General features: G+C 40.3%; 1 protein-coding gene across 8 annotated transcripts in view; it reads left to right on the forward strand.

The window, feature by feature from the left end:
• Positions 1-27,529, forward strand: part of CACNB2 (calcium voltage-gated channel auxiliary subunit beta 2) — a 357,975-nt gene that overhangs the window by 281,696 nt on the left and 48,750 nt on the right. For 6 of the 8 annotated variants that reach the window (XM_084868414.1, XM_084868415.1, XM_084868421.1 and 3 more), the window contains one exon: positions 27,076-27,198. The exons of 1 other annotated variant lie outside the window; for it this stretch is intronic. In XM_084868414.1, coding sequence (XP_084724540.1) covers positions 27,076-27,198 — 123 coding nt within the window. Of the gene's footprint in view, positions 1-26,780; positions 26,919-27,075; positions 27,199-27,529 lie in introns of those variants that run through there. One more of the 8 variants, XM_084868419.1, reaches the window with a different exon arrangement.

Here is a 27,529-nt window from a genome sequence, read left to right on the forward strand (position 1 = left end):
CTTTTGATAGCCTAAGGGCAAGTTTATATGTAAACAAGTTTGCTTCTCAGTTCCCAAGGCAGAAAAAACAAGGTTTAAAATTATTAGATTTTAAAATTCATTCTTAAAAATTATAAAAGTTTATTAATTAAAAAAAAAAAACCAAGGAAATTAAAAAACCTGATGAACAATATTAACTGTTGATTATAATAGAATCAGAGATACAGGAGGGGAGTGGACTGACAATTCTCAGGGAAAAGGGGAGTGGTGGATGCAGGAAGAGACTGAACATAAACTGTGCACCTATGGATGAGGACAATGGGGGGTGGGGAAAGGGCTGAAGGTGGGGTGGGAACCTGGTGGAGGGGGGGGGGAATGAGGAACTTTTGTAATAATATAAACAATAAAGATTGATTTAAAAAAAAGAAGAAAAGAAAGAAAGAAAAAGAAAGAAAGAAAGAAAGAAAGAAAGAAAGAAAGAAAGAAAGAAAGAAAGAAAGAAAAAATGTCCCATGTGCACTTGAAAAGAATGTATAATCTGTTGTTTGGGATGAAATGTTCTGAATATGTCAATTCTATATGATCTAGTGATTCACTTAGCATTGCTGTTTCTTTGCTGATTTTTTGTTTAGAGGATTTATACAATGGTGTCAATGGGGTATTAAGGTCCCCTACTATGATCGTATTGCTGTTGATCTCTCCCTTGATATCTTTCAGAAGTTTTTTTTATGTATTTGGGTTCTCCTGTATTGGATGCATATATGTTTTACCATAGTTATGTTCTTTTGTTGAATTGCTCCTGTTAGTATTATGAAGTGGCCTTTAGTATTATCTCTTGTTATGGCCTTCACTTTGAGGTTTATTTTGTCAGATATAAGTATTGATACCTCAGCTTTTTTTCATTTGCCTGAAAAAATTTTTTTCCATCCCTGTGCAAGTGCTTTGTTCTGATGTGGGTCCCTGGTAGACCACAAATATATGGGTCATGTTTTCTTTCTCCTTTTTCCCCATTTTATTCATTTATTTAATATTTTTATTGTTTAAAGTATTACATATATTAGTACACATATCTCCTTTCCCCCCTCTCATTAACCTTCCCCCAGCCTCCCCTACCCCCTGTCATGTGCCCTCATCCCAACCCAGTGTCTTGTGTCCATTGTGGGTCATGTTTTCTTATCCATTTAGCTACCTTATGGTTGGAGCATTTATGCCATTTATATTTAAAGTTATTGTTCATAGGTACTTGTTTGTAGCCATTTTTATTCTTTATGCGTATGCTCCTTCTTCCATTTCTATTTCTTCTTTATACACCAGTCCCTTTAGCATTTCTTGCATTGCTGGCTTGGTTGTAATAAACTCCCTTATAATTTTTTTTGTCTGTGAAGCTCCTGATTTCACCTTCAATTTTGAATGGTATTCTTGCTCGGTATAGTATTATTGGATTCAGTCCTTGCTTTGCATCACTTAGTATTTCTCATTTCATTCCCTTCTGGCCTAATGTGTTTAAGTTGAGAAATCAGAGCTCTAGTAGGTAATTTTCTGCCTCTCTTGGAGCCTTTAAGATTCTTACCTTGTTGTTGATGTTTGCTGACTTAATCATGATGTGTCTTGGTATTGGTCTTTTTGGTTCATCTTCTTTGGCCCTGTGTGTGCTTCTTGGACTTGAGTTTTTTCTACCCCAAATCAGGGAGGTTTCCTGTCAGTATGTCTTCAAACAGGTTTTCTATTCCTTGCTCAGCTTCCTCTCCTTCTGGAACCCCTATTATGTGGATGTTGATTTGTTTCATGTTGTCCCAAAGCTCCCTTAGGCATTCTCCTGCATATTTAAGATGTTTTGTTGTTGTTGTTGTTGTTGTTGTTGTTGTTGTTTTCCAGTTGCTTCTCTGCTTGGATGTTCTTATTTTCTACTTTGTCTCCTAACTCACTGATATGTTTCTAGCTTCTTCTGGTCTACTGTTGAAGCCTTCCATTGTGTTCATGGTTATAGCTATGTAATTCTTCATTTCTTCTTGAAATTCTCATTCAGCTCCTATAATTCTCATTGAGTTGTGTGTATTTGTCATCCAGACATTTGAGCATCCTTATAACCATTACTCTGAAGTCTTTCTCTGATAAATCACTTGCCTCCCTTTCACTTAATTCCTTTTCTTGTGATTCCTCTTTTTTTTTCCTTTGGGGATTGTTTTTTTTTTGTTTGTTTGATTGTTTTCCCATTTTTGCTGTAATGTTTTAATTATTTATATGTCTTAAATCCAACTGCCTTGCTGATCAGGTTCTTTTGGGGGTGGTCCTATGTAGTTGGTGATTTTGGGGACCCAATGGTATAGTCTTTCAGATATCCTGATGTTGGTGTTCTAGTGGAGCCCCCTATTTGAGCTATTTGGGTTCTTCTGATGTAGTTGGGTCTTGAATGTTTCTTATTTGTAGATGAAGTCTCATCATGGGATGTCTGACAATGTGACTCACCCCAGCCTCATCTTGCAAGCTGTTGTGGATGTGTTCATGGTTCCAGCTCTTGTAGAAAGGGTTGCCTGAGGTCTCATTGGTTTACACTCACTTTGAGGTCCTGGAGTCCACGGCCTGGGAGGAAGGGGGTCTTAGGGCCTAAGGCTCAGTAAGTATGACTCTGGCTGGTGTTGTGTGACTCTTGTTGGGGGTAGCGTCACTTTGCAAATCACTTTAGAGGTCCCAGAGCCTGTGTTCATGGGAGTCAGCTATCCCATAGACCACATGTGTCAAACACAAGGCCCGCGGGCCAAATCCAGCCCGCCAGGCCTTGCAATGTGGCCCGCACCGCACTGTCATCACTGCACTCCGCTGTCAGTTTATGACATTGTCAGTTTATGACTGTTCAGTAAACTATTCCGCCCGCGATTTAGGCTGGATTTTAGATTTTGGCCCCTTCTCTGATTGAATTCGACACCCCTACCATGGACTTTGGATGAGGCAGTGGGACTCTGGGCATGGTGATTTCCTTCTGTGAATCATGAGGTGGTCCAGGAACCAGTGGCCGGGGATGTGGAATCTCAGAGTCTGTGGCTGAAACAGTGCAACATTTTCCAGGTAGGCAAGCCCTCAGTAGCTCACCGAGGTGTCCAGAAGCCAGCATCCCGGGAGGGGCAGTCTTGGATTCTGCTGAGGGAGCTGTGCACCCTTGGTTGGAGAGGCATGTGCCCAGCGACAACTCACAGAGGGTCCCAGGAGCCATCTGCCAGGGTAGTGGGCTTGAGGGGCCTGCTGCTGGAGCAGCATGACTGCAGTGTCTAGAGGTCAGCAGCCTGGGAGGGGGAAGTCCCAGTTTCTGCTGCAGAAGCCATGCACTCTTGGACATCCTAGGGTCTGCAGGTCTGCGGGTAAGGCAGCATGAATTTTGCTGTTGTGGCTGCAGAGCCCCAGGCAGTGTCCAAAGCCAGTCTGGATGGTGGTGAAGCTGGGTTCCTAGTAGAGGCGGCTCTCCTCTTCAAGATGGCATGAGCTCTGTGCCAAAGCCCCAAAGCTGAGGGAATGCCCACAGCAGTGGCAGGGGCTCCCCATCCAGGAGAGCATGGTCTGCCAGCCCCTGATACTCCTACAGGATCTAACTGTCCCTCATTCACACATGCACACACAACACATGTCCACACACACCCCTTTCACTCACTCACTCACTCACACCTTCTCCCTCGCTTCCGTCCTACCAGCCACCATCTCTAGAGTCTACCTATACTTTTGGTGAGCTTGTTTTTTGACTGTTAATTTTTAAATTGTTTGAAAGTCCTACATGAAAGATTCTATCCTGATGTTCCCACAGAATGGAAAAAAATATCATATATTCTTGTTGCCACATAATTTGATCATCCATTATGAGATCCAGCAATTGCTGAAGGAATAAGAGACTACATTTAATAGGACTTCATAATCTTCATCTAATAATTCTGGCTCAATGATATTTGTACAAGTTCTAGACCAACAACTATTAGAAACTTATATTAATAAAATGGACCCCAGATTTAAATGTGTAAACTAAATATAGAATTTAAATAATGTCCAAATAATATTGAAATACTGTTTTAAATGGAATAGAATGAAACAGAAAAGCATTCTTATTTTTTAGAGTCTAAAGTAATTCTGAAGTCATTTAGTTGGCATGATAAATTCCCATTGCAATCTCCTTTAGTCACAAACACCATTTACTGAGTGTGGTCGGCACTAGTGTTCAGACTTCACTGTTAAATGCTTCATATCTGAAAATCATCGGTGTTCTCAGAGAATGTTAAGTCTAACTTTGAGATCAAGAAGTATTTACTGAGTGCCCAGAATATGTTTTCCAACATTGATGAATAAGAGGTAGGAAGTACCTCAACAATCTTACAGCTTGGTGAACTTATATTCTACCAAGACAAGACTTGCATAAAAGATACAATGCCGATGTCCGGACAAGAGCTCTATAAAAGATGCAAGTAGGTGTCAGGCCCTGGGTAGCATCCACACTAAGTGGTACAGGATTTCACAGGAGGGAGAATCTGGAGTGCTACAGTAAGATTGACAAGAGAATAATTTACTGCTGCCCATCCAACAACAGCAGCCAGGAGCCTGGGAGCCTATTATTTTTACTTCCAAACCCAATTCAAATGGCTTCCTCTTATGGAGCGTTCCTGCCAATGTGCTCCTCTCCTATGCCCCACCCCAGGCAGAGCTGATAAACCTCTCTGACGCATGGACACTTTGTTCTTTGTTCTTAATTATACTCTGGTACTTTGCACGTCTGTCTCCCAGATGAAATTCTGGGTTTTTTTTTTAGACAGGGGGCTTTTTTGTTCATATTTAGATCCCTTCTGCTTACTATGGTACCTAGAATATTGTTAATGTTCCCCCAGTCATCAAAAAAAAAAAAAAGTGTTTCTTGCATGAGTGAATAAAGAAATGTATGAATTCACAAGATACAAGTTGGGCCTTGAAAGAAGGTTGCAACCTTGCATTTTTAAATCAATAAAACAAAAGCTCTTTACCACGCTTGTGGTAATCAGAAGTAAAGAAAACTAAGTAGCCCCTAAAACAGTGGTTTTTACAACTCATTGTGTCTTAAAGGTCCTATCAGCTAAAACAAGGGGTAGTTCAACTTGTCAGTGACTGTATTTTGAATGAAAATCAACTTATGAATTTGAGGAGTTTTATAATGCTTTACAGAAAGCTATTTTAGCTGTTCAAGGCTCCTTTGCCTATATCTGGCCAACTTCCAAAACATACCCAAGTCTAGTAGTCTGACTCCTAAGTTGGGGGTTCATAGAATTACTGACTTAGAAGATATTGAAAATATTGAATACCCTTATTTTTCATTTGAGCAAACTGAGGCTCTGAGAGATTTAATGATTTTCCTAAAACGAAGAATTATTATTAATAAACCACACTCAATAATATCTGCATAGTTTGAGTCAGCAATCACTATAAAATCTTACATCCATGGAAGGAATATCTGGTTACTAGTAAGAATAAATGTAATGCTTAGTATAGTTTCTCTAAATTCCCATTACATTTTATTAAAACCTATTTAATCATACACATACTTATTAATGAACATTTTTTTCCACCTGACAATCCATAGATATTTTGAGGTTAAGGGACCTGATTCTACTGATTTTTTAAAATCTTAAACGGAGTATCCTCAATAATTTTTTTTGTCCTGCCATGCTATAAATCTATTTTGCAATTGAGAGTGTTATATAAATTAAGAAACAAACAGCACTAGCTAATATGTTCTGAGAACATATTCTCTGTGATTAATAGGAGGATTACTGTACCTAAGAAGCTAAGTGGTGAATATACCTCTTAGGACTTGGTGGGTTTTTAAAAATAAATGTTCATTTATTTTTTCATCTGTTTCATATGTTTAAAAATATGGTATCCATTCCTGCTTATATGTTATGTAGGTATGTGAAGATATGTATGTATTTCCCTTTAGTAAATGTAAACATGGCCAAGGCTGTATATAGTAATGTGTTCCCTACTTTTTATCCCTGGTCTTTCTCCTTCTCTGGTCCTGCCTCAGTCTGCTCACGCCAAAATTATGCAGTTCAGCAGATTGTACGCTGTGGCTGTTCACTTACATTTTTACAAGCACTTAGCTTGATGGCTTCAGAGCCTGGCTCAAGGCGGGCATTCCAGTGTTTGTTGAAATCTTTGTTGAATGCTGGGTGCAGAGGGCAGGGGTGGTGGTGGCAGAATAAAAAAAATAAATGAAACACAGTCTTCCTATAGAGCGGTGGTTCTCAACCTTTCTAGTGGTCTTAGGCCACCCTGCTAGTGGTTCTCAACCTGTGGGTCACAACACAGATATTGGAAAACACATATATTTACATTATGATTCATTAACAGTAGCAAAATTACAGTTAGGAAGTAACAACTAAAATAATTTTATTGTTGGGGGTCACCACAACACGAGGAACTGTATTAAAGGGTCACAGCATTAGGAAGATTGAGAACCACTGCTATAGAGGAACTCAGTCTTTGAAGGGGTAGACATGAGGTGGGAAGTGACTGTATGAGCCAAGCATGAGTGTTTCCATTCTCCTGGATCCAAACAGGAGCTCTGTGGGATGCTGGACACCTCTTTAAGTCCCACACGTGGAGCAGGGCCACATGTAAGATGTCAATTGTAAGGTCTGGAAAGTTTGTCAAATGGGTATTTCTGGAAGGCCTTAAAATTAAAGGATTATCCCTAGCTGGCTTGGCTTAGTAGATGGAGGTAGATAGACCCTTAGAGTAGCCTGCAGACTGAAGGGTCCTGGGTTCGATTCTAGTCAAGGGCACATGCCTGGGTTGTGGGCTCAAATCCCAGTAAGGGGTGTACAGGAGGCAGCTGATCAATGATTCTCTTTCATCATTGATATGTCTATATTTCTTTCCCTCTCTCTTCCTCTCTGAAATGAATAAAAATACATTAAAAAATAATTAATTGATTTATTAAGAAATTAGTTGCATGTGATAAAAAAAACTACCTTTCTCCTTACAAAACGTCATTAAAATATTTTAACATCTTAACAGTTCGTTCTCATTAGTGCTTTTCTCCAAGACAGGAAGTCGCTATCCTGCTGCCATTGGGCTTTATTCAACGGCCCTGAGCTGAAGCCTTTGGATTTTCCACTTCCTCTGGAACACTAGTCAGCCAAAGCCTGAAACTGGAGCAGAAATCATGGTGCAGTTGGGTTGGAATTATGGGTTAGAGTCCAATCTCTCTGATATGCAGCCATGTGGTGTTTGGACCTTTATCTGATTTTCTTCCTAGGTGAAGTGGAAATAATAATACTTAATTTACCTACCAAAAGCATTTGACATTCAGAAAGGGGTCTTGAAATTTTCAGTTTACAATTGAGGTAAAGAAGTGGCTATATATATATAGTATGTGAGAAATATCTGTAAAGATGTCTCCTTAGTTGTAAGTCCCTATACAAGCATCATGCCCCAACCATCCAGTATCCTAAAAACCACCACACATTTGATTTCTGCTTAATTATATTCAGAGAGCTCCACATAGAGATCAGATATCCCGTCCTAGGAGGGTGGGACCTTACCACCCTGTTTAACCACAGTCATCTGCTCCGATTTCCTGTGTACCTGAGGGGTGTAGGCTCGTCCATTTTCTCTCGGTAGAGCACACCTTTTTTGACTTCATAACCCCCATGTGACCAGCAGAACCATTTTTAGGTAAGGAGTCTCAGTGTCTTTGACACTCAACCCATCCTTCCACTCTACCTGCCTACTGGTTCCAAGATGCAGGCTACCTCCTTAGCCTAAAGGTGGCGTGTCTGGAGTTGATAGCAGAGCTTTAGTGATGTAGGTTACATTGGGTCTGCTTTAAAATTACACAGCTGCATCTCCCTTAATAACTTCCTTGGTTTACTATTTTCAGTTCAGTTTTTGGAAAACAAGTGGCCCTTTAGGAGAACTTCTGGAAAGCTTAGTCTTCAAAGCTGTATGCTTCTGCATAGTCAGCTTTGTAGGCATGGGGTGAGACTTTTCATTTGCTTTTGTAACAAGCCCCACCCCTAGAAGCTGAATCTGGTGCAAAGCAAAGTTTGGGCTTAAGAATCACTGCTTTAGAATACATTCTCTCCTCGAATGTAGATTCCCATTGCTGAACCTGAGGACATGTTAAAAAACATTTCTGTTCTGTGTATCAGTGGCTCTTTATCAAAGACTTACGTAAGAATCAGCCAGGGTGCTTTTAAAGGTCATCGGCAAAAAACTCCATGCTTTGGCTCCACCCACTGGCAATTTAGTGAAAAACTTGTAAGGTGGGGCCCAGCCCCCTTATTTTTTTAATCTATCAGGTTATTCTATTTGGTATACTATGGTATGGTACATCTATAATAAAATAAGTGCATGCTGTGGATAGCGATATTTTGATTTAATATGTTAATACATATAAAGCAAATGCTAGAGTTGTTATTCAAAGAACTTAGAAAAGAAATATCCTATAAAAGTCTACAGATTTACCACCAATATATATTTTTTAATATAGCTTCTACTCAAGCCCTGAAATAATGTTATGCTTTTCCCTCCCTCAGTGAAATCACATTTAAATTCAGAATCACCAGGGCTAATTTACATTCAATCCAAGGCTGCAACCTCTAAAATAGCCTTAATGACGCATGCAGAGCGTTTTCCGAGGAACAGACTCTGGGCTTATTAGTGTGTGAAGCCTCAGTCAGGACTCATCTGGTGCCGGATGTGTCAGGGCGCGATGCCAGAGATGTGTGCCTTCTCCGATCAGATACACAGTCACCCGAGGTTTCATGTTACTTGCTTTAAATAGCCCACGTGGGGAAAGAGATTGACTTTTCAGGGTCCTCTTGCTTCTTAAAAATGCTAACTTTTTTTTTTGTTTTTTGTCTTTTTCTGGCTCTCATATAGCAATCAGAAACTACCAGGTAAAGGTAAACAATAATCTCCTGAGGTTTCAGTTGTGTGGGGCCAGGGTCAGGCTGTGATTGAACACGGAGCACAGAGCCCCAGATGCAGCTCACTGTCTGTGACCTTGAGCAAGACCTAAAATGCTAAGTTTCATCTTTTAGTTTTTAAAATGATAGGGATGGATTCACTTGCTAAAGGCTCTTTTAGCTCTAATCATCAAGATGATTGAATGCTATGTATCAAGATGTTTCTCTGAAATTTGTCACCCAGAAAAGGGGCCTTTCAAACATCTGAGGAGACTTTTTGGAAGGAAAGAGCGTTCTTGGTGGGGTAGAGGGCCATTGGGAACCTGAGCGGGGCTGTAGCTCACAGGATTATAGCGTGGTACAGGGAAAGGACACCTGCAGATCTCTTACCTCACACACAGGGAAGCCAGGCACCGAGAGCCAGGGTGACTTTCAGGGACTGTGGACTGCGGGTTTGGGAGTCATTTTCTGGCAGCAAGCCAGGTGCTTAAGTCAGGCTGGTGAATTCAGGTGCCGGGAGCCACTCCGCACGAATTGCTAGGCTGTGCGAGGGTGAGGATGCCAGCTCTCCACCTGTTTTCCTTGTCTTACTCAGTAACAGCTCACCATCCTGGGTGCACTAGAAATAACTTTACCAGCCTAAATAATTATGGGTAACCTAATAATATTCCTGAATCTAAATAAAATGAGCAAGATACCTGAGACACTTTCCCTCTTTGATTGATTGATTGATTTTTCGCTGAGAGTAAACATAATCAGAGAGTCTTTGATCCTATCTCTTGACAGACCTGTGGTGAGAAGTTTCCGCAGGCATCAAGTTTTTAATAAAAATTCCAAGAAAAGAGTTCAAAGATGGCTGCTGACCGGAAGGCAGACTACAAGATAGTGTGTGAGTGAGAAAGCAAAGGGAGAGTGTGTGGTAACAAAGGGCGTGTTTGTTGGAGAGCTGAGGGACAGCTATACTCCAGGAGACTGTGGGGGACTGTTGCACTGGGCTCCCCTGAACGGGCAGCACCCACTACTGCTGGATCTCCACCCAGAGAGACCCGCTCGGATGCACAGACCGAGCCATCTTGAAGGAGGAAGTTTTAAGTTTTAGAAATGTGGCTCTCAATAGAAATTTCAATGGTTGTACTGTTCATATTTGGCTTTTTTGACTAATGAGTTTGTCGACCACTGGTCTAGAAAGATTAGTAATCAGTCTTGCTATGTGACAGCCAAGTAAATAATGGGTCCTCCTATTATTTCTCTCTCTTTTTGCTTTACTCTCATCCCTCACTTCTGTTTCCTAGAATTACACTCCTATACAACCACTTTGTCTCAGCTGCTGCTTTCTGGAGAACTGAGAAGTGATCTTCTTGTTAAATAAGACATATCATTTATTCACTGATGTAGATATGCACCTCTATTGAAAATTACTTGGAAAATTAACGGATTTCTAAATGAAATAAAATGGTTACTAATATTATTATCTTATTTTCATTTTTAAGTGTATAACTAATCTATAAAATGTTAACTAAACAATGAAGTTACAGATGACATTTTCTCTCTTTGGCTTACTACAGTTTCTAAATTTTCTAGTTTTCTAGATTTGTGTGTGGGGGGGGGTATTGAATTTTAGAGAGAGAGGAATGGAGAGGGATAGAGAAATAGAAACATTGATGAGACAGAAATATCAATTGGCTGCCTCCAGTATGCCCTCTTCCAGGGATTGAGCCCATAGCCCAGGAATCAAACCATGAGCTACCTCTTGGTTCATGGGTCGACACTCAACTACTGAGCCATACCAGCCAGACTGTAGTTATAGTTTTTAAAAGGGAAAAATACAATTGGGTAATAATTTTTTTGTAAGAATTTCAACTGGGAGAAATATAAAAAGAATAAATGTAAAAGCTAACATGAAGGAACACTGTATTTAAATTATTTGAATATTTATCAAATATGAATTAATAAAACTTTATGGGAAGTTATGAAATAAGTATACTTTATAGTATTTCCATAGGATATTAGACATAGAATAGGATTTGGGGAAATATTAGAAAATAAATAGAAATAAGTGAAGATGAAAGTGTTACAAATGAGGTTATGGTCTTTCTTGATGACAGGAGAGAGTGGTTATAACAGAACTTGTGCTCTTGTACTCAAAAAAGACCTGGGTTTGAATCCCAGGGCCTCACTTACTAGACACATAATCAGAGTGTTTTGATGGAGACAAAATGAGATATGTTAAATATAACAGCTTGCATGTAGTAAGTTCTCAATAAATTAAGGCAAATATTAATTATCACAGTCTAATAATACTTGAAGAAATATATTTATCAAGCTGTCATATCTTTCTACTGCCACTGATATAATTGGTACTTCTTATATTCACACCCAATAGCCAACTACATGCTCTGAAGGCCATAGAGAAGTTGGAAATATCCCAATTTGACTGAAGATGTCTTGAGCAGATATTTTAGATGCCTTTCATAAAGACCCTTAGAATAATTACCAGTTTTAAAGTAAGTAAACAAGAACGCCATTAGATTGTGGTGCCTGTAATACCTTGGTAATATACATAAGCACACCAGCAACCTAGTAAGCCAGAGGCAGTTCCTATGAATGCACTGTATCCCAGAAAACAAAATCTAATAGCAACCAATCACAAACAGCCAGCTAAGCATTCCCAAATAGCCAATCAAATAATTTCCTTGCTTTGATTCTGCATCTTCTCTATAAAAGCCTTTTCCTTGCCTCCTGTTGGTAGAGCACTCCTAATCCCTTTTGGTTTGGTGCTGCCCGATTTGAATCACTGTTGGCCCAGATGAAATCTCGGGCCACTTTAATATGCCTCATTTTACCTTTTAACACAAGTTACTATCAGAGGTGTTCAAATGAGAACTTTGCATCTAAAAATACAACCTAGTCAGTGTTCAGCATTTGTCATCATTGGGTTTTTCATACATTCAACTGATGTCTGTCTTTCTGGACTGTCTACCCCTTTGAACCCAGTTCTGCTAAGACCGTTGTAAATAACCAGGTTATTAATTAACAGGGAAGGAGCAAAGGGAAGGCAAATATAGGCATGTCCGGATGACATAGGGACTTGGGACTTGCCAGGGGAGCCATGGCCCCTGCATGGGCAGGAAGATTTGAGGTAAATAAATGCCTGAATGGAAGAGTTCACTCTCTTGCCATCTTGGCCTCTTGGTTGCAGGGGGCACATTCCATGCCCTGCACTCCCCTGGCTCTGAGGCACATGGACCCCACACACAATGGACTAATGGACCACACCTAGCCTGATGTCACACCTGACCCAACTCCACCATGGGATGGAAACCTTGGACTCTGGCTTTGCTTTTAGCTCTGCTAAATCCCCAGCTGCACCTCTTCCAGGACTGGACCAAGGAAAATGGGGCTTTGAGAAAAGAAGGGATATAATTCCACGCAAACAAAATCACTCATCTTCCTGTGCCAGTCGTAGAAAATTATTTTTTTCAAGATATCGAAAGAACCCAACTCCCAGCACGCAGTGGGGAAAAGGATCCCCTGCTTCCAACAGTGGAAACCCCGTTTCCATTGATAACACTGCCAGGTTAAGGGTAGTGGCAGTCAGTCGTACTGCGGACAGTCATGTGACAGTGAAGTAAGGGGAGCAACCAAAGTTTTAAAAGTTCCTAGAGAACGATGAGAGGCCTCATGTTCAGAACTTGCCACCCCCAGTTCTCTGCATGAACGTACTCCCTGCCAGAACATTTGATTTTGGCCCTGGGGATAGTCCACTCTGTTTTTTCTTAAGAAAAACAAAGCACTCGGTGTGAAATAAACATTAACAGAATAAACACACACAAATGTGCATAACTTTTGATCACTAGAACTCTACACACAAATGTGCATAACTTTTGATCCCTAGAACTCTGTGGGCTGAGCTGAACCTGCAGCTGTTGGAGTAGAGAAGTGAAGATTATGGAATTAAAACAAAATATAATGTGTCGCCCCCCGTTGGTCAGCCTGTGCTTTGTGAAGGCTTCCCTTGCGTTTAGAAAGCTGCTTTGGAAATTCTTGGTAGTGTATAATTTTCTAAACGAGTGCAGAAGAGAGCTTTTATCACAGTTTAAAGGAAAAGCAGTGCTGGGGAAGGGCCCCTCTCCACCCTTTCACTCCTGTGCTTCCTGGGCAGAGCCTTGGTGGAGACGTGCAGACCAGTCATGAGGGAGGTGCTGGGTGTCTCAGGGCCGCACTTGGAGGATAAAAACCCTTCAAAGAACGTGTGCTGGTCCCTGTGGTGATGCTTTTTCTTTGTTTTTGTTTGTGTTAGTGTGTTGTTTTCTTTTTTAATTTTTACACTTTAACAAAATAGAAACTGTATATTTTATTTTATTTTATTTTTTAATATATTTTATTGATTTTTTATAGAGTGGAAGGGGGAAAGATAGAGAGCTAGAAACATCAATGAGAGAGAAACATGGACCAGCTGCCTCTTGCACACCCCCTACTGGGGATGTGCCCACAACCAAGGAACATGCCCTTGTCCTGAATCGAACCCGGGACCTTTCAGTCCGCAGACCGACGCTCTCCATTGAGCCAAACCGGTTTTGGCGAAACTGTATATTTTAGAGATAAATCCCTAAGTAATGGGACAGCTGAGTGGGTACAGTATAGCAGAGAAACAAAGGAAATGTAAGGTTGTTTATTCAGGAGCTGGAAGCTGCAACTACACACACAATAAAATGCAGCCCACCAATAGCAGACGAGAGTGAACACACCTTTCCGCTGCCTTTACTAAAGTTTGTGTTTGGAGCAGGCACACGTTTCCGGCTAGAGCTGCTGTGGGCGGAAGGAAGGACACCCGTGTCCTGTCCCATCCTGGCCTTGGCCTTGTACCGTGCTGGGCTTCACACAGAATAGAAGCTAAGAAAATGTTGAAAAAGGGAGTGGATTTTTATTGTTTTGACGTTTTCCTAATTTCCTCTGTAAAGTACACAGGAATTTTAGATAGAGAAATTATCTTTGGTTATGAAGGCTTTGATATCACAATGACGTAGATTAAAGCTGTGGGTGTTTTTTTTTACTAGAAATAGAAACCAACATGCCGATTTGGTTAAGGCAGCTATGTAGCCTGCGCACAACAACATGCCATAGATTGCAGGCTTGCACAGCGGGAATTGGCATCTCCTCGCTCTGGAGGCTGGGAAAAGGCTCCAGGAACGGTCTGGCAGGGTCGGTTTCCAGTGGGGCCTCTGCCCTGGGCTTGCTGATGCCCCCGCTCACTCGTGTCCTCACATGCCCTCCTTTGTGAGCACCAGGATCTCTGGTGGCTCCTTCTCCTTCTTATAAGGACACCAGTCCCATTGGATTAGGGCTGTGCCCACATGACCTCATTTTTTTTTTTTTAAATCTTCATTGTTGAGAGTATTACAGATATCCCCCCTCTCCCTCCCCCGCCTGCCACCTCCATCCAGTTCCCTCCCTGCCCCAGGCCTTCACCATCCCATTGTCTGTGTCCACAGGTAATGCATGTCTGCATAGAAGTTCTTCAGGTAATCCCTTACCCCTTCCCTCTGAGATCCGTCCTTCTGTTCCATGCTTCCATGCCTCTGATTCTGTTTTATTCATCAGTTTATTTTGTTCATTAGATTCCTTGTTCATTTGTTTTGATTTTTAGATTCAATTGTTGATAGATATGTATTTATTGCCATTTTTTAACTTAAATCCTTTATTATTTAATATATTACCTAAGTCTCCTTTTCCCCCATTGACCTCTCCCTGGCCACCCCCAACTCCCAGCATATGCCCTCACCCCCCTCCCCTCATCTGTGTCCATTGGTTATGCTCATATGCATGCATACAAGTCCTTTGGTTGATCTCTTGCCCCCTCACCTCCACCTTTTTTATCTTCTCCCCCTCCCCTCTCCTTCTCCCCCACCCCTCCCTCTCCCTCTCCCCTGCCCCTCCCTCTCCCTCCCCCTGCCCCTCCCACTCCCTATCCCTCTTCTTCTCTCCCTCTCCTTAGAAAACCTTTTAACATTTCCTATAATACTGGTTTGATGATGAACTCCATTATCTTTTTCTTGTCTGTGAAGCTCTTTATCTGACTTCACATGACCTCATTCAATCAACATTCCGTCCATAACCACTAAAGGGGGAAATTAAAAAAAGAGGGTTTTTTTGTTTTTGTTTTTTTATTAGCAAGCCTAAAATAAAAATTACTTGCTCCTGAATTATACCATTAGGTTCTAAATAACTTGAAAAATACTGTTATCATGCTTGGTAAGACTAATTAATAGTAAAATGAAAGATAAACATTTTTCTTCTTAAGATGCTGGCTTAACTGAAAATTACTTCTCATTTCCTCTAAGTCAGGGAGACATATGTTTCACAGCCCAGGGTAAATAAAATTGAGTACCCTCTCCCAGAATCAGATTCTTTCCGTGGAGCACGTTCTGTGCCTTCTGAAGAGGATGCCCTAGGGAAAGACAGCTCCACTGGGCGAAAGAAGCCAATGCACTGTTGTTGGAGGGCAGTGGTCTGCTAAGACTAAATGACAAAGTGGGCAGCTCTCTGATAGGCAGAAAGAAAGGGTTATGCTACATTTATCTCTAGATAAATAGGTAAGTCCATATGTCATTATTATTCCATATAGTTTTAAAAATATATTTTATTGACTTTTTACAGAAAGGAAGGGAGATGGATAGAGAGCCAGAAACATTGATGAGAGAGAAACATCGATCAGCCGCCTCCTGCACACACCCCACCGGGGATGTGCCCAAAACGAAGGCAGAGGCCCCTTCAGAACTGAACCCGGGACCCTTCAGTCTGCAGGCCAATGCTCTATCCACTAAGCCAAACCAGTTTTGGCAACCAAACAGGTTTTGGCTATCCCATGTAGTTTTGCTCCATATACAACTTTAACTTATTTATGTTGTGATTGTTATTCATTTCAGTAGCTTTTAGGGTGATAAGATTTCAAATTTTGTTTTAAACATTTATTCCTTTGCTTAATTATTGATTAATATAGCTATTTTAAATTTAATAAATATATACTTATACTTACATACATGCATATTAATCATCCTATCTAATAAAAGAGTAATATGCAAATTAACCATCACTCTGCTATACCATCACATCCATGCCCACCAACCACGCCTATCAGCCAATTTAGAGCGAGTATGCAAATTAACCCCAACCAAGATGGCTATGCCACAGAGAGCAGGAGGGAGGGTTGGATTTCCCTGGCAATGGAGGAATCCAAGCTTTCCACACACCCTGGCGGGCCCAGGCCTCCACTCAAGGGTACAGAGTTTCAATTATAGAAGGTAAATAAATTCCAACAGAAATGGTGGCATGAATTGGAGAACATCATGCTGAGTGAAATAAGCCAATCAATGAAAGAGAAACACCACATGACCTCACTCATTTGTGGATAATAAAGAACATTATAAACTGATGAACCAAAAGATAGATATAGAGACAGTATATCAACAAGTAGACTGTCAAATTACAGCGGGGAGGGGAGGAAGATCTGGGGGAGATAATAGATCAACCGAAGGACTTTTATACATGCATATAAGTACAACCAATGGACACATAACTCTGGGGAGGGAGGGGATGTGTGGGTGGGAGGGAGGAGGGCAAAAAAAAATCAATAAAATATATTAATAAATAAATAAATAAATAAATATAAAGAAAGAAAGAAAGAAAGAAAGAAATGGTGGCAGCCACTGAGCTGGAAGAGCAGGAGGCTAGGGTTGCCTCAGGCGATGGAGGAAGCCAAGCTTCTACAGCCTTAACTGGCCTAGGCCTCCACTCTAGGCTTCAAAGTTTCAGTTGTAGAAGGTAAATAAATCCCAGATCCCAGGGCCTTCACTTGGATCACCGGGGGGTGTGGCCAGCCTTCAAACCACCACAGGCCCCTCGCCCAGGCTGCTCCACACCCCAAGGGAACCCCCACTTTGATCCAGGACTCCCTTCAGGGAAAACCAGCTGGCCCCCACCCATGCACCAGGCCTCTATCCTATCTAATAAAAGAGTAATATCAGCAGATTGACCATCACTCCAACACTAAGGTGACCAGATTTTAACATTGGTAAAGCAGGACACCATTGACCTGGGGGGGCGGGAGGGAGGGTTCTTGATTAAAAATTTGGTCTATATGGAGCAACAAAAATTCTCATAGAATGCAAAAATAGTATTGTAATATTTTTAAAATGCCATGGGACATGGGACAAATTCTTAAAAATCAGGACTGTCCCACCAAAAGCGGGATGTCTGTTCACCTTATCCAACACACAAGATGGCTGCCCTATGTGGTCAAAGATCCTGCCCCTTTGTGGACATAAGATGACCAGCATGGGAAGGCAGTTGGGAGGGACCAGTCCTGTAAGAGAGGGCAGTTGTGGGTGATCTGGCAAGCAGGGGAGGGCAGTTGAGAGGCACCAAGCCTACAAGGGCGGGCAGTTGAGTTTATTCCTGGGTATTTTATTCTTTTGGTGGCAATTGCAAAAGGAATTGTTTTCTCCATTTCTTTTTCTGAAGTTTTGTTGTTGGTATACAAGAAGGCAATTGATTTTTGTACATTGATTTTTGTATCCTGCAACTTGACTTTATTTGTTTATTGTTTCCAGTCATTTTGGTAGAGTCTTTAGGTTTTCTATATACAGCGTCATGTCATTTGCAAAAAGTGACAGTTTGACTTCTTCATTCCCTATTTGGATGCCTTTTATTTTTTTTCTCTTGCCTTATTGCTCTGGCTAGTACTTCTAGTACTATGTTGAATAAGAGTGGTGAGAGTAGAAATCCTTTTCTTATTCCTGATCTTAGGGGAAAAGCTTTCAGTTTTCCACCATTGAGTATGACATTGACTAAGGGTTTATCATATATGGCCTTTATTACGTTGAGGTACTTTCCTTCTATTCCTATTTTATTGAGTGTTTTAATCATAAATGGATATTGTATCTTATCAAATATTTTTTCTGCATCTATTGACAAGATCATATGATTTTTATTCTTATTTTTTGTTAATGTGGTATATTATGTTGATTGATTTGCAAATGTTGAACCATCCTTGTGCCCCTGGAATGAATCCCACTTGATTGTGATGTATTATTTTTTGGATGAACTGTTGTATTCGATTAGCTAGTATTTTGGTTAGGATTTTTGTGTCTGTACTCTCTTCCATACTTTTAAACGACTGTGTTGCATCCTTTCCTCCCTTCTCAAATCTCTACTACCTTCTCCCCTGCCTTTACTCATACCTTTCTATTCCACTGAGAAACTGAAACAGTTAGAAGGCGGCATTCCACCACCTCAGAAGCCATCATCTGCACTTGTCCATTGCTGCCGCCTCCCTGTCTGTTTCCAGAAATGGAGCCCTGTGTCTGTCCAAGGGCATGTCCTCTGCTTCAGCATGGGTCCCATTGATTAGAAGGGACATTGCTCCAGCAATTTTGTCCTCTTGTTCATATATCATCATCTTTTCCCCCCTCTATACTAATCCTTCCATCAGCATAATCACAAGTTGTTATTTATCTTACTTTATCCTCTTTTCTTGCTACCCATTTTTTCTCCCAATTATAGAAAAAGAATTTTAAGAAATGTCTGTACTTTCTGTGTCCAATTCTCCTTATTTGGCACCATTGGTCACTTCCTGCCCTTTGGTACTGCTTCTCCCAGAAAACTACAATCCGAGCAGTCACTCTCCTCACTGTTGATCCCTCTGAGCCTCTTTGGTAGTTGGAGTGCCCTCCTTCCCCCGCTCCCACCTCCTAACCCTGTGTGTTCATTCCCTTGGCAATTTCAGCCAGACTTGTGACTTTCAATGCCATCAGAATGCTCAAGACTTACCACCTTATGTCTTTAGCACAGATCTTTTCCCAAACTTTCAGACCATTAGCACTCTTCTAAACCCTACTTGGACATTTCATTAAAATCTAAAATTTTACAGGTTAAGATAGAACTCCTGATTTTTGCCTCCTAGCCACCTATAGCCTTCCCAATATGTCTTGATGGATACTCTGTCCTTTTCATTGCTCAGGCCCAAACCATTTGGCATCGTTGTTGACTCTCTTTACACCTACATCAAACTTATCAGCAAATCCTGTTGGCTCAACTTTGAAAATGTGTACCCAGAATTGGACCACTTTTAATTAGCCCATTGCTGCCGCTCTGACTTAACACCATCATCTCTCCACCTGATCATTATAATTTCCAACTGATTTCTCTGTTTCCACCCAAAAAGTGCTCAAAGTCTCTTTTCAATTCAAAAGCCACTATAGTCCTTTTAACATTGCAAACCATATCAATCCTTTATAGGAAGCCCTTCCCTGACTTCTCCTCACAGAATAAAAGCCAAAAGTCTTCACTATGACCTGCAAAGCCACACATCACCTGAGAGTCCTGACCTAATTTTTTGTTCTTTTTCCCTGGTTCACTTCACTCTGCCTTATCCTCTTTACAATTTTCTGACATGACTGGCCAACTCCCAGTGTGGGGCCTCTGCACTGGCTCCTCCCTCTGCTTGGAGTTCAGATATCTGCATTCCCTCACTTCCTTCATGTTTTTGTTTAAATGTCACCTCCTCCATGCAGGCTGCCTATACTCCCACAGAAAACTGTACCTGCCCTATCACCTTACTCCTTAGCTTTCCAAACCTTGTTTTGATTTTTCTTTTTCCAGAGTTTTTATCACCTTCTAATATACTACATACTTTTTCTGTTTATTGTGTTTATTATTTAATCATGGTCTATCTCTGCCTTCTATTGGGTCGGCAGCTAAGTAATTGCGGGTTTCACACATATATGGCTTCAGTTGAATTTTTAGGTTTGCAGACGTAGTACAAATGTAAAACACATTTTGTTATTTGATAGTTGGCTATTCAGCTGTTAATCAGTAAAAAAAGTTTTTTGATCTGTTTTGTAGTTTTTGTTTGGCATTCGTTGAAAAATGGAAAATCAAAAGGAACATTTTCGTCATATTTTGCTTTTTTATTTCCTCAAAGGGAAAAACGCATCACAAGCTCATAAAAAGTTATGTGCTGTTTATGGTGACGAAGCCTTAAAAGAACGGCAGTGTCAAAATTGGTTTGCCAAATTTCGTTCTGGTGATTTTTCACTCAAAGATGAAAAACGCTCTGGTAGTCCAGTTGAAGTTGATGACGCCCTAATCAAAGCAATAATCAATTCGGACTGTCACAGTACAACACGTGAGATTGCAGAGAAGCTTCATGTATCACATACATGCATTGAAAATCACTTAAAACAATTTGGCTATGTTCAAAAACTCGATACATGGGTTCCTCACGAACTGAAAGAATCACAGTTAACGCAACGCATTAGCAGCTGCGATTTGCTAAAGAAAAGTAATGAAAATGATCCACTTTTAAAATGACTGATAACTGGCGATGAAAAATGGGTTGTTTACAACAATATCAAGCGGAAAAGATCGTGGAGCAGGCCAGGTGAACCAACTCAAACAACATCAAAAGCTGATATTCATCAAAAGAAGGTTTTGTTATCAGTTGGGTGGGATTACAAAGGAATTGTCTACTTTGAACTCTTACCACCCAACCGAACGATCAATTCTGATGTCTACATTGAACAACTAATGAAATTAAACAATGCAGTTGAAGAAAAGCGGCCCGAATTGACAAATCGAAAAGGTGTTGTATTCCATCATGACAATGCAAGGCCACACACATTTTTGGTCACTCGGCAAAAATTAATGGAGCTTGGTTGGGATGTTTTGCCACATCCACCATATAGTCCTGACCTTGCACCATCTGATTACTTTTTGTTTCGATCTTTACAAAACTCCTTGAATGGTAAAAATTTCAATAATGATGATGATGTCAAATCGTACCTGATTCAGTTTTTTGCTAATAAAAACCAGAAGTTTTTTGAACGTGGGATTATGATGCTGCCTGAAAGATGGCAAAAGGTCATTGATCAAAATGGGCAATACATTACAGAATAAAGTTATTTAGTTCCATGAAAAAATTGTCTTTGATTTTCTTTTTAAAATCCGCAATTACTTAGTTGCCGACCCAATAGAATATAAGCCCCTTGAAGGTAAGGAATCTTATTTACTAACTAGAGCCCAGTGCACAAAATTCATGCACCCAGGGTGGGGTTTCTCAGCCTGGCCTGTGCCCTCTCACAGTCCAGGGCCTCTTGGGGGATATCAGCCTGCCAGCTTAGGGGATCGGGCCTAAGCTAGCAGTCAGACATCCCTCTCACATTCTGGGGCTCTTGCATTCCAGTACCCCTTGCTCCTTACCACCTACCTACAGCAGAGGCAGGAGAGGCTCCCGCCACTGCCGCTATGATCACCAACCATGAGCCCGGCTTCTGGCTGAGCGGCACTCCTCCTGTGGATTGTCTGCCCCCCGGTGGTCAGTGTGCATCATAGCAATCGGTCATTCCACCTTTTAGTAGATTTGCGTATTAGGGTTTTATTATATAGGATGTATACCAACTGTCCAGAAGTAGCTGGCACATAAATGATGAATGGACAAGTGGATAGAGAAGGACAAATGGATCATTGAAAATTCAAAAGAAGCTTGCCTTAACCACACCAATTCATATTGTCTGCCCATTCTATTCCATGGTTACTCTCTACTCATATAACTTCCTTTTACTTTATTCATTAACTGAAATTATTGGTTATCTTATTATTATCTCTTCTATAGAATATAAGTTAAGCTATGTGAGGACAGGAACTTGAGATAATAAGCATGTACTTAATAAATATTCATTAAGTGAGTCAATACTGGAGAAGAAATTTTAATTTCTCAAATGAGTGAACTACATGTATAAATTTTATCCTGTGATGAATCTGTGATTGTTTGCTCATTCTGTCTGATTCAATGTTCAGTTGTCAGGATACATAATTGATTGTTACATTTTTATTTTATCACTACAGTGTTTGATATGTTTTGCTACTAAAGAATTCTCAGACTACACTTGTTACTTTATAATAAATTAAGATTTTTAAAAGTTCAATGATTGGCAAGACTCAGCATGAGTCTTCACAACATACTGTACAATCTTTTGCATTTATATAAGGAACTAGAGGCCCATTGCATGAAGATTCATGCAATAGGCCTTCCTTCCCATGGCTGCCAGCACCAGTTTTCCTCTGGCACCCAGGACCCAGGCCTTTGCTATGGCCACCACCTTCCATCTTTGCTCCGGCGAGAGCCTTCAGTGTTCACTCTGGCCAGAGCCTTCAGTCTTTCATGCTCCAGCTGGAGCACCACTTCTGTAGCTCCCTCCACGCCCCCCCACTCCTCCTCATTGCAGGCATCCTGCTACCCAGCCACTCTGTACATGTACCATGACACCCACCATCTTTTGTTGAGTTAATCCTGATTGGCTGGTGCATGTCATGGAGGTATGGTCAATTTGCATATTTATCTTTTATCAGTGCAAAAGGTAACTAAAGTTGAAGATTTTCATTTTTTTATTGGAAGGATTTTTGGTTATCACTGAAGATGGCAAAAATGGTTTGAGAAGTGCTAATCAGAAACTAAAATATTAGTATGTCATAAAGCAGATAGTACTTATTTCTGAAAGTACATCACCATCTTCCTGGGTACTTCTTATGTAAGACTTAATGGAAATATTCCCACTGGAGTCATGTAAAATTATAGAAGAGTATAGCAGATTTCACAGGAAACGATTCTGTACCACAAGAAATTGGATAAAAACTGATTAGATTTTTAAGCTCTCTGTTCTGTTGTCTCTTATAATAGGAATCTGATTCATACTTTTCTATGAACTTCTTTTTAAAGTATTGCAAATTAGAAATAGTTAAAATTAAGATGAGTCAATTGTATATAGTAAAATAAAATATGTGTTTTCCTTTTATAGTATTAGCTCTTGATGGCTTTAAAATGAAAATAGAAAAATACATTTGTTTATTTAGCATATTAAAGTATTTCTTTATATTAAGAAATGCAAAAATCAGTACATGCAATTCAAGTAACTAATCATTATCAGAAGTTCTTCTTCTTTGAATAAATTTCATTTTGCTCTTTTATCAGTGGGTATTCTATCACTAGCACATTTTAATAAACTAAAGGTGAACATGTAGTTATATCTGTTAAAATTTACTTTGCTATTAACTCATTAAGTCATTGTTTAAGAAAACTAGAAATAGTGTCATGAATTTTTGATAATTTGTTTTCTTCCTACTTCATGACTCAAGAGTTTTTGTATTGTTTTTACAAGATCATACAGTGTTTTTTCTTTCTCTTTTTGACTTATCTTACTTAGTACAATAACCTCAAAGTCCATTCATGTTGTATAAGTGGTAGGAAATAGGAATCTGCAGGATCGAGCCTGCAACCCAGGCATGTGCCTTATTGGGAATCACACTGATGAATTCTCAGTTCATGGGTCGATGCTCAACCACTGAGCCACACCAGCTGGCATGAATCATTTTCTATAAAGAACTTTGCATAATTTTTTCATATTCTTGGAATTACAGTGATTGTGGCTTTTAGATCTCTCTACGAGGTATCCTTTGTGGCACTTTGGAGCCATGAAACCATGTATATTTAAACATCTCAATTCTCTTTGCACGAATAAAGCATTGTATGTTGTGAAAAAGGGATGTGAAGAAACAAAAGTCATATACAAATAAACAGAAATCATGTTTTGCCATTGTTATTGATGTGTTGGACCACAGATTAAGTGCAAAGTTGTAGAAATGTATGAGCTTATAATGAATGCCCTTATTTCTAACATATAAAACTCTGCTCATTTGTGTTTTATATTAAAAAGGGGGTGGCTAGCTGAAACCGGTTTGGCTCAGTAGATAGAGCATCAGTCTGCCAACTGAAAGGTCCCAGGTTCGATTTCAGTCAAGGGCATGTACCTTGGTTGTGGGCACATCCCCGGTAGGGGGTGTGCAAGAGGCAGTTGATCATTGATTCTCTCTCATCGATGTTTCTAGCTCTCTATCCCTCTCTCTTCCTTTCTGTAAAAAAATCAATAAAATATATTTTTTTAAAGGGGGGAGTGGCTAATTGGGCTACAGGGGAGACTACATTTTTTGTACCAACCAATTTGTGAGCCCTTTGTAAAATAAAACTTTCAAGTATTGAAAACTTCACACCAACATCTCAGGGCTCTCTAAAATCGCCATCAATGCTGCCCTCCCACCCCCCGTGGAATGAATGGTAGTCTAGAACTGCAGAACTCAGGCTTAGGAGTGAGATAGTTGCGTTTGAATATACCTCCATTACTTATGGCCCACGAGAACTATTTTGTGCCTCAGCTTCTTCATCTGGGAGAAAGAGTTGTGGCTGGATCAATTTAAATGCAATGATCTATGCAGGATACACAGCACTTTGCTAGGCTCCTTGCAGACTGGTAGCTTTTATCATTCTCAGTGGTGCCATGTACAAGATGAAGAAGGACCTGGAAGAGAACACGAGTTTCTTTACCTCTGTGTCACTTACTCATTCCCTTCTTCAGAAATATTAACCCAAAACAGGTGCTGGTGAAATGACACAGCGTTTGTGCTTTTAAAGCACTTTTGTATAATGTTAGGATAATGAGATGCTACCCTTATCGAATTGGTACTTACTGATTTATTCTGAAAATCTGTTCAGATCTAGCCCACAAAATGACGAGTAGCAAACGTTAATTCTGTGTGGCAACAGGGAGCTACCAAGCACGAGTGGTTTACTAATCACCCTTATGCTCTGTCGCATATGCCCAAAGGAAGTGCCAAAAAGGACAAGGAATCCATCAATTCCTTTTACCTTGATGCTGGAAAGTGAGAAGCAGAGACAGGTGGAATAGTCAGACGTCGGTGGAAGGAGACAGCACAAGCAGATGAGACGCGCTATGGCCCTGGCCTGATATTTAAAGGGATGTGAAGAAAGAAGAATTAGGACCCTATGGTCTCCCAGTCACCTTCATATCCCAGTGATTCTGTAGCATAGGATGAGTTTCAGTCTAAATCTGAATTTGGATTTAAGTGCCATTCCACAATTTAGTCATGATAGGACCCCATCTAGGACTGGGGCCATCTTTACACTTACACTTTCTGACTTTCTTCCCCTCCAGCATGACCAAGCCTTTCAGACAAATCTGGGATGCCCTAAAATTAAAAAAACAAACAAACAAACAAACAAACAAAAAAAAAAACAGGACAGCTTGAAGGGAGACCTATGACCCTGGCAGAACCCACTTCTCTGCTCACCGTTACTTTCGGTGCTGGGGCCTGGACCAGCCTTGCTTCCCTCAAGGAACAGAACACCCCTCGTATCCCAGTGTGCCTCAGAGCTGTCTGTCAGCACAGCCTGTTCTTCCTGGTGTTTCGATGAGACCTCTCTAGGGCCACCATTTCTGAATTCCTGTTTGTTCTTTCTTCTCAGGACTTTGCCTTAAGGAGCAAAAACTAGAGAGTCAATGGCCACTGGCCTCAAGACATAAAAGCCCCAAAGATCAGTTAGCATCACAAGTTGTTATGATGGATATGAGAGAAGGGGCAGAGGGATCCATGCCCAGGGCCCTGACTACAGAGGTGATGCTGGAAACCATAACAATAGGGAGGTGTCCAGGCTGAGAGCAGAGTGTCTGCGTGGGGAACAGGGACAGGCTTATTTTTCTTTTTTTCAGTGTCCCCTCTTCCTGCTACTCTGATGTTTAAAAAGTTGATCATTTTATAAAAGACACGAGATTTTCCATGGACTTCTCTGTACAGTTGTACTTTTAATTTTATGTCTTCCAGTGATGAAAAATATATGCCACACTTTAACTCTGTATCTCACAAGGAATAAGACCCAGAGAGAAACAAAAGCTCACACTAGCATAAACAAATGTCTTGTGTCCATATTTTTATGATCAAAGGTCTTCTGAATAATAGGAGGATTTACTTATGAAAATCCTCATTCTAGCAGTAAAACTGAGTCTGGTTATGACTTTTAATTATTGAAAAGGGTACCATCCAATACTGCTGGTTGAAGATCAAAATAGTGCAGCCCATTTGGACTTAGTTTGGAATAGAATTTTTTTTAAAAGTCTTGATAAATCAAGGTTTACTTATGTTACCTCTGGGAGTATCTCCCAAGGAGAAAGAATTCTAAATAGAAAGAGGATTTCTGTGCACAATTTTAAAAAGTAGAATACTTAGAATAGTGGGGAAAGTTAAGTATATTAATATTGTAGCTATGGGAATAAAATCTATGTATTTAAAAAAAAAATTCAAGGAGAAATGAAAACACCTTCATCCTGCTACCAAGGATTGTGTTTCAGTGGTAGGATATGGGCACCATTTTTCCCCAAAGCCCATACGAGGAACAGCATCTCTTATATCATTAAATTTCATAAAGGATACCAAGAATTGGATTTCAAACATTTAAAAACCATTTCATGTCTGCTGTGCCCATTTCCAGAAGTGGGTCCTCCTTTTCTGTCTGCGTTCTGTGGATGACTGAGTAAACTCACAGCTCTTAGCTCAGCCCTCAACCCAGAGAGCAGTGAGGGAGAATGGATTAACTGTGAGAAATCTGGAAACGAAGAAGGGTTCTGCATCCAATTCTCCCTTTTCCTCCCGTACAATCCAGATAAAGGGTTGAGTAGAGAGAAACTGCCCAGAAGAAATCCATTTGCCATCATGTGGAAGAAACACAATGCCAGTTAGAAAAACACCTCTTTTCAAGGTCTCTGAACTTTCCTAGTTACCCCACCCCCGCCCCTGACTGGTGGATAAACAAATATTGCCTAGAACTCTGATCTCCAACACTTACCTGGAAATCAGCAAATATAGTTTGTGCTTCTTCTTCTTTTTTTCTTCTTTTCTTTTTTGTCAAAACATTGTACCTTTTGGAATGATGTAGTAATTATTAATTAAAGAAGATGTTTGGGGTGGGGAAGCAGTTACTAAGTCTTTTTCACTGAAACCAAAGAACTGGGCATTTTATTCTCTGAGTTATACTGACAAGTGATAAACACATATTTCAGCAGTTCATTTTCACCCTCATTAATTGAAGAGAACAATTGCCTTTTTCTAGTTTGGAGATACATGGTATGTAGCTGAGTATTGAATACTCATAAAATATTTAGTGATAAAAAATGAAAGTGGGGAAAAATTAACAATTACAACAGTTGTATGTTTGTATTTTGGAGGGAAATTGAGGGAATACTTGTTTCTTATTTTGTCCTCCTTTTTCCCCCCTCTTTAGACAAAGCCTGTTGCCTTTGCAGTTCGGACAAATGTCAGCTACAGTGCAGCCCATGAAGACGATGTTCCGGTGCCTGGCATGGCCATCTCATTCGAAGCAAAAGATTTTCTGCATGTTAAGGAAGTAAGGGAAATAATGGGAATTCCTGTCCATGTGATTTTTTACCTTGAAACATCATTTTGTATTTCTTATTGCTGTGAAATAGTATTACATAGAGGGGAAGTTGTATAACACACATGTGAAATCAGTGCCTCTCAGCCATTCCTGATAGGACTGTCACCTTTATAAAGAAGAAAGCAGCGGCAGCCTCCTGTGATAACTTCAAGGCTCCCCTGGGCTCTGTGACCCAGAAATCGGGAGCTCCTCGAGATGATCCCTTTTTATGCTTAACCTGTGCTTTTTATTTTAATTTGAAACATTGACTATGTGCTGTCTTCTTCTCCTATCTCAAGTC

This window comes from Pipistrellus hanaki (genome assembly GCF_964339955.1).
Source record: "Pipistrellus hanaki genome assembly, chromosome: 1".
Classification (NCBI taxonomy): Eukaryota; Metazoa; Chordata; class Mammalia; order Chiroptera; family Vespertilionidae; genus Pipistrellus; species Pipistrellus hanaki.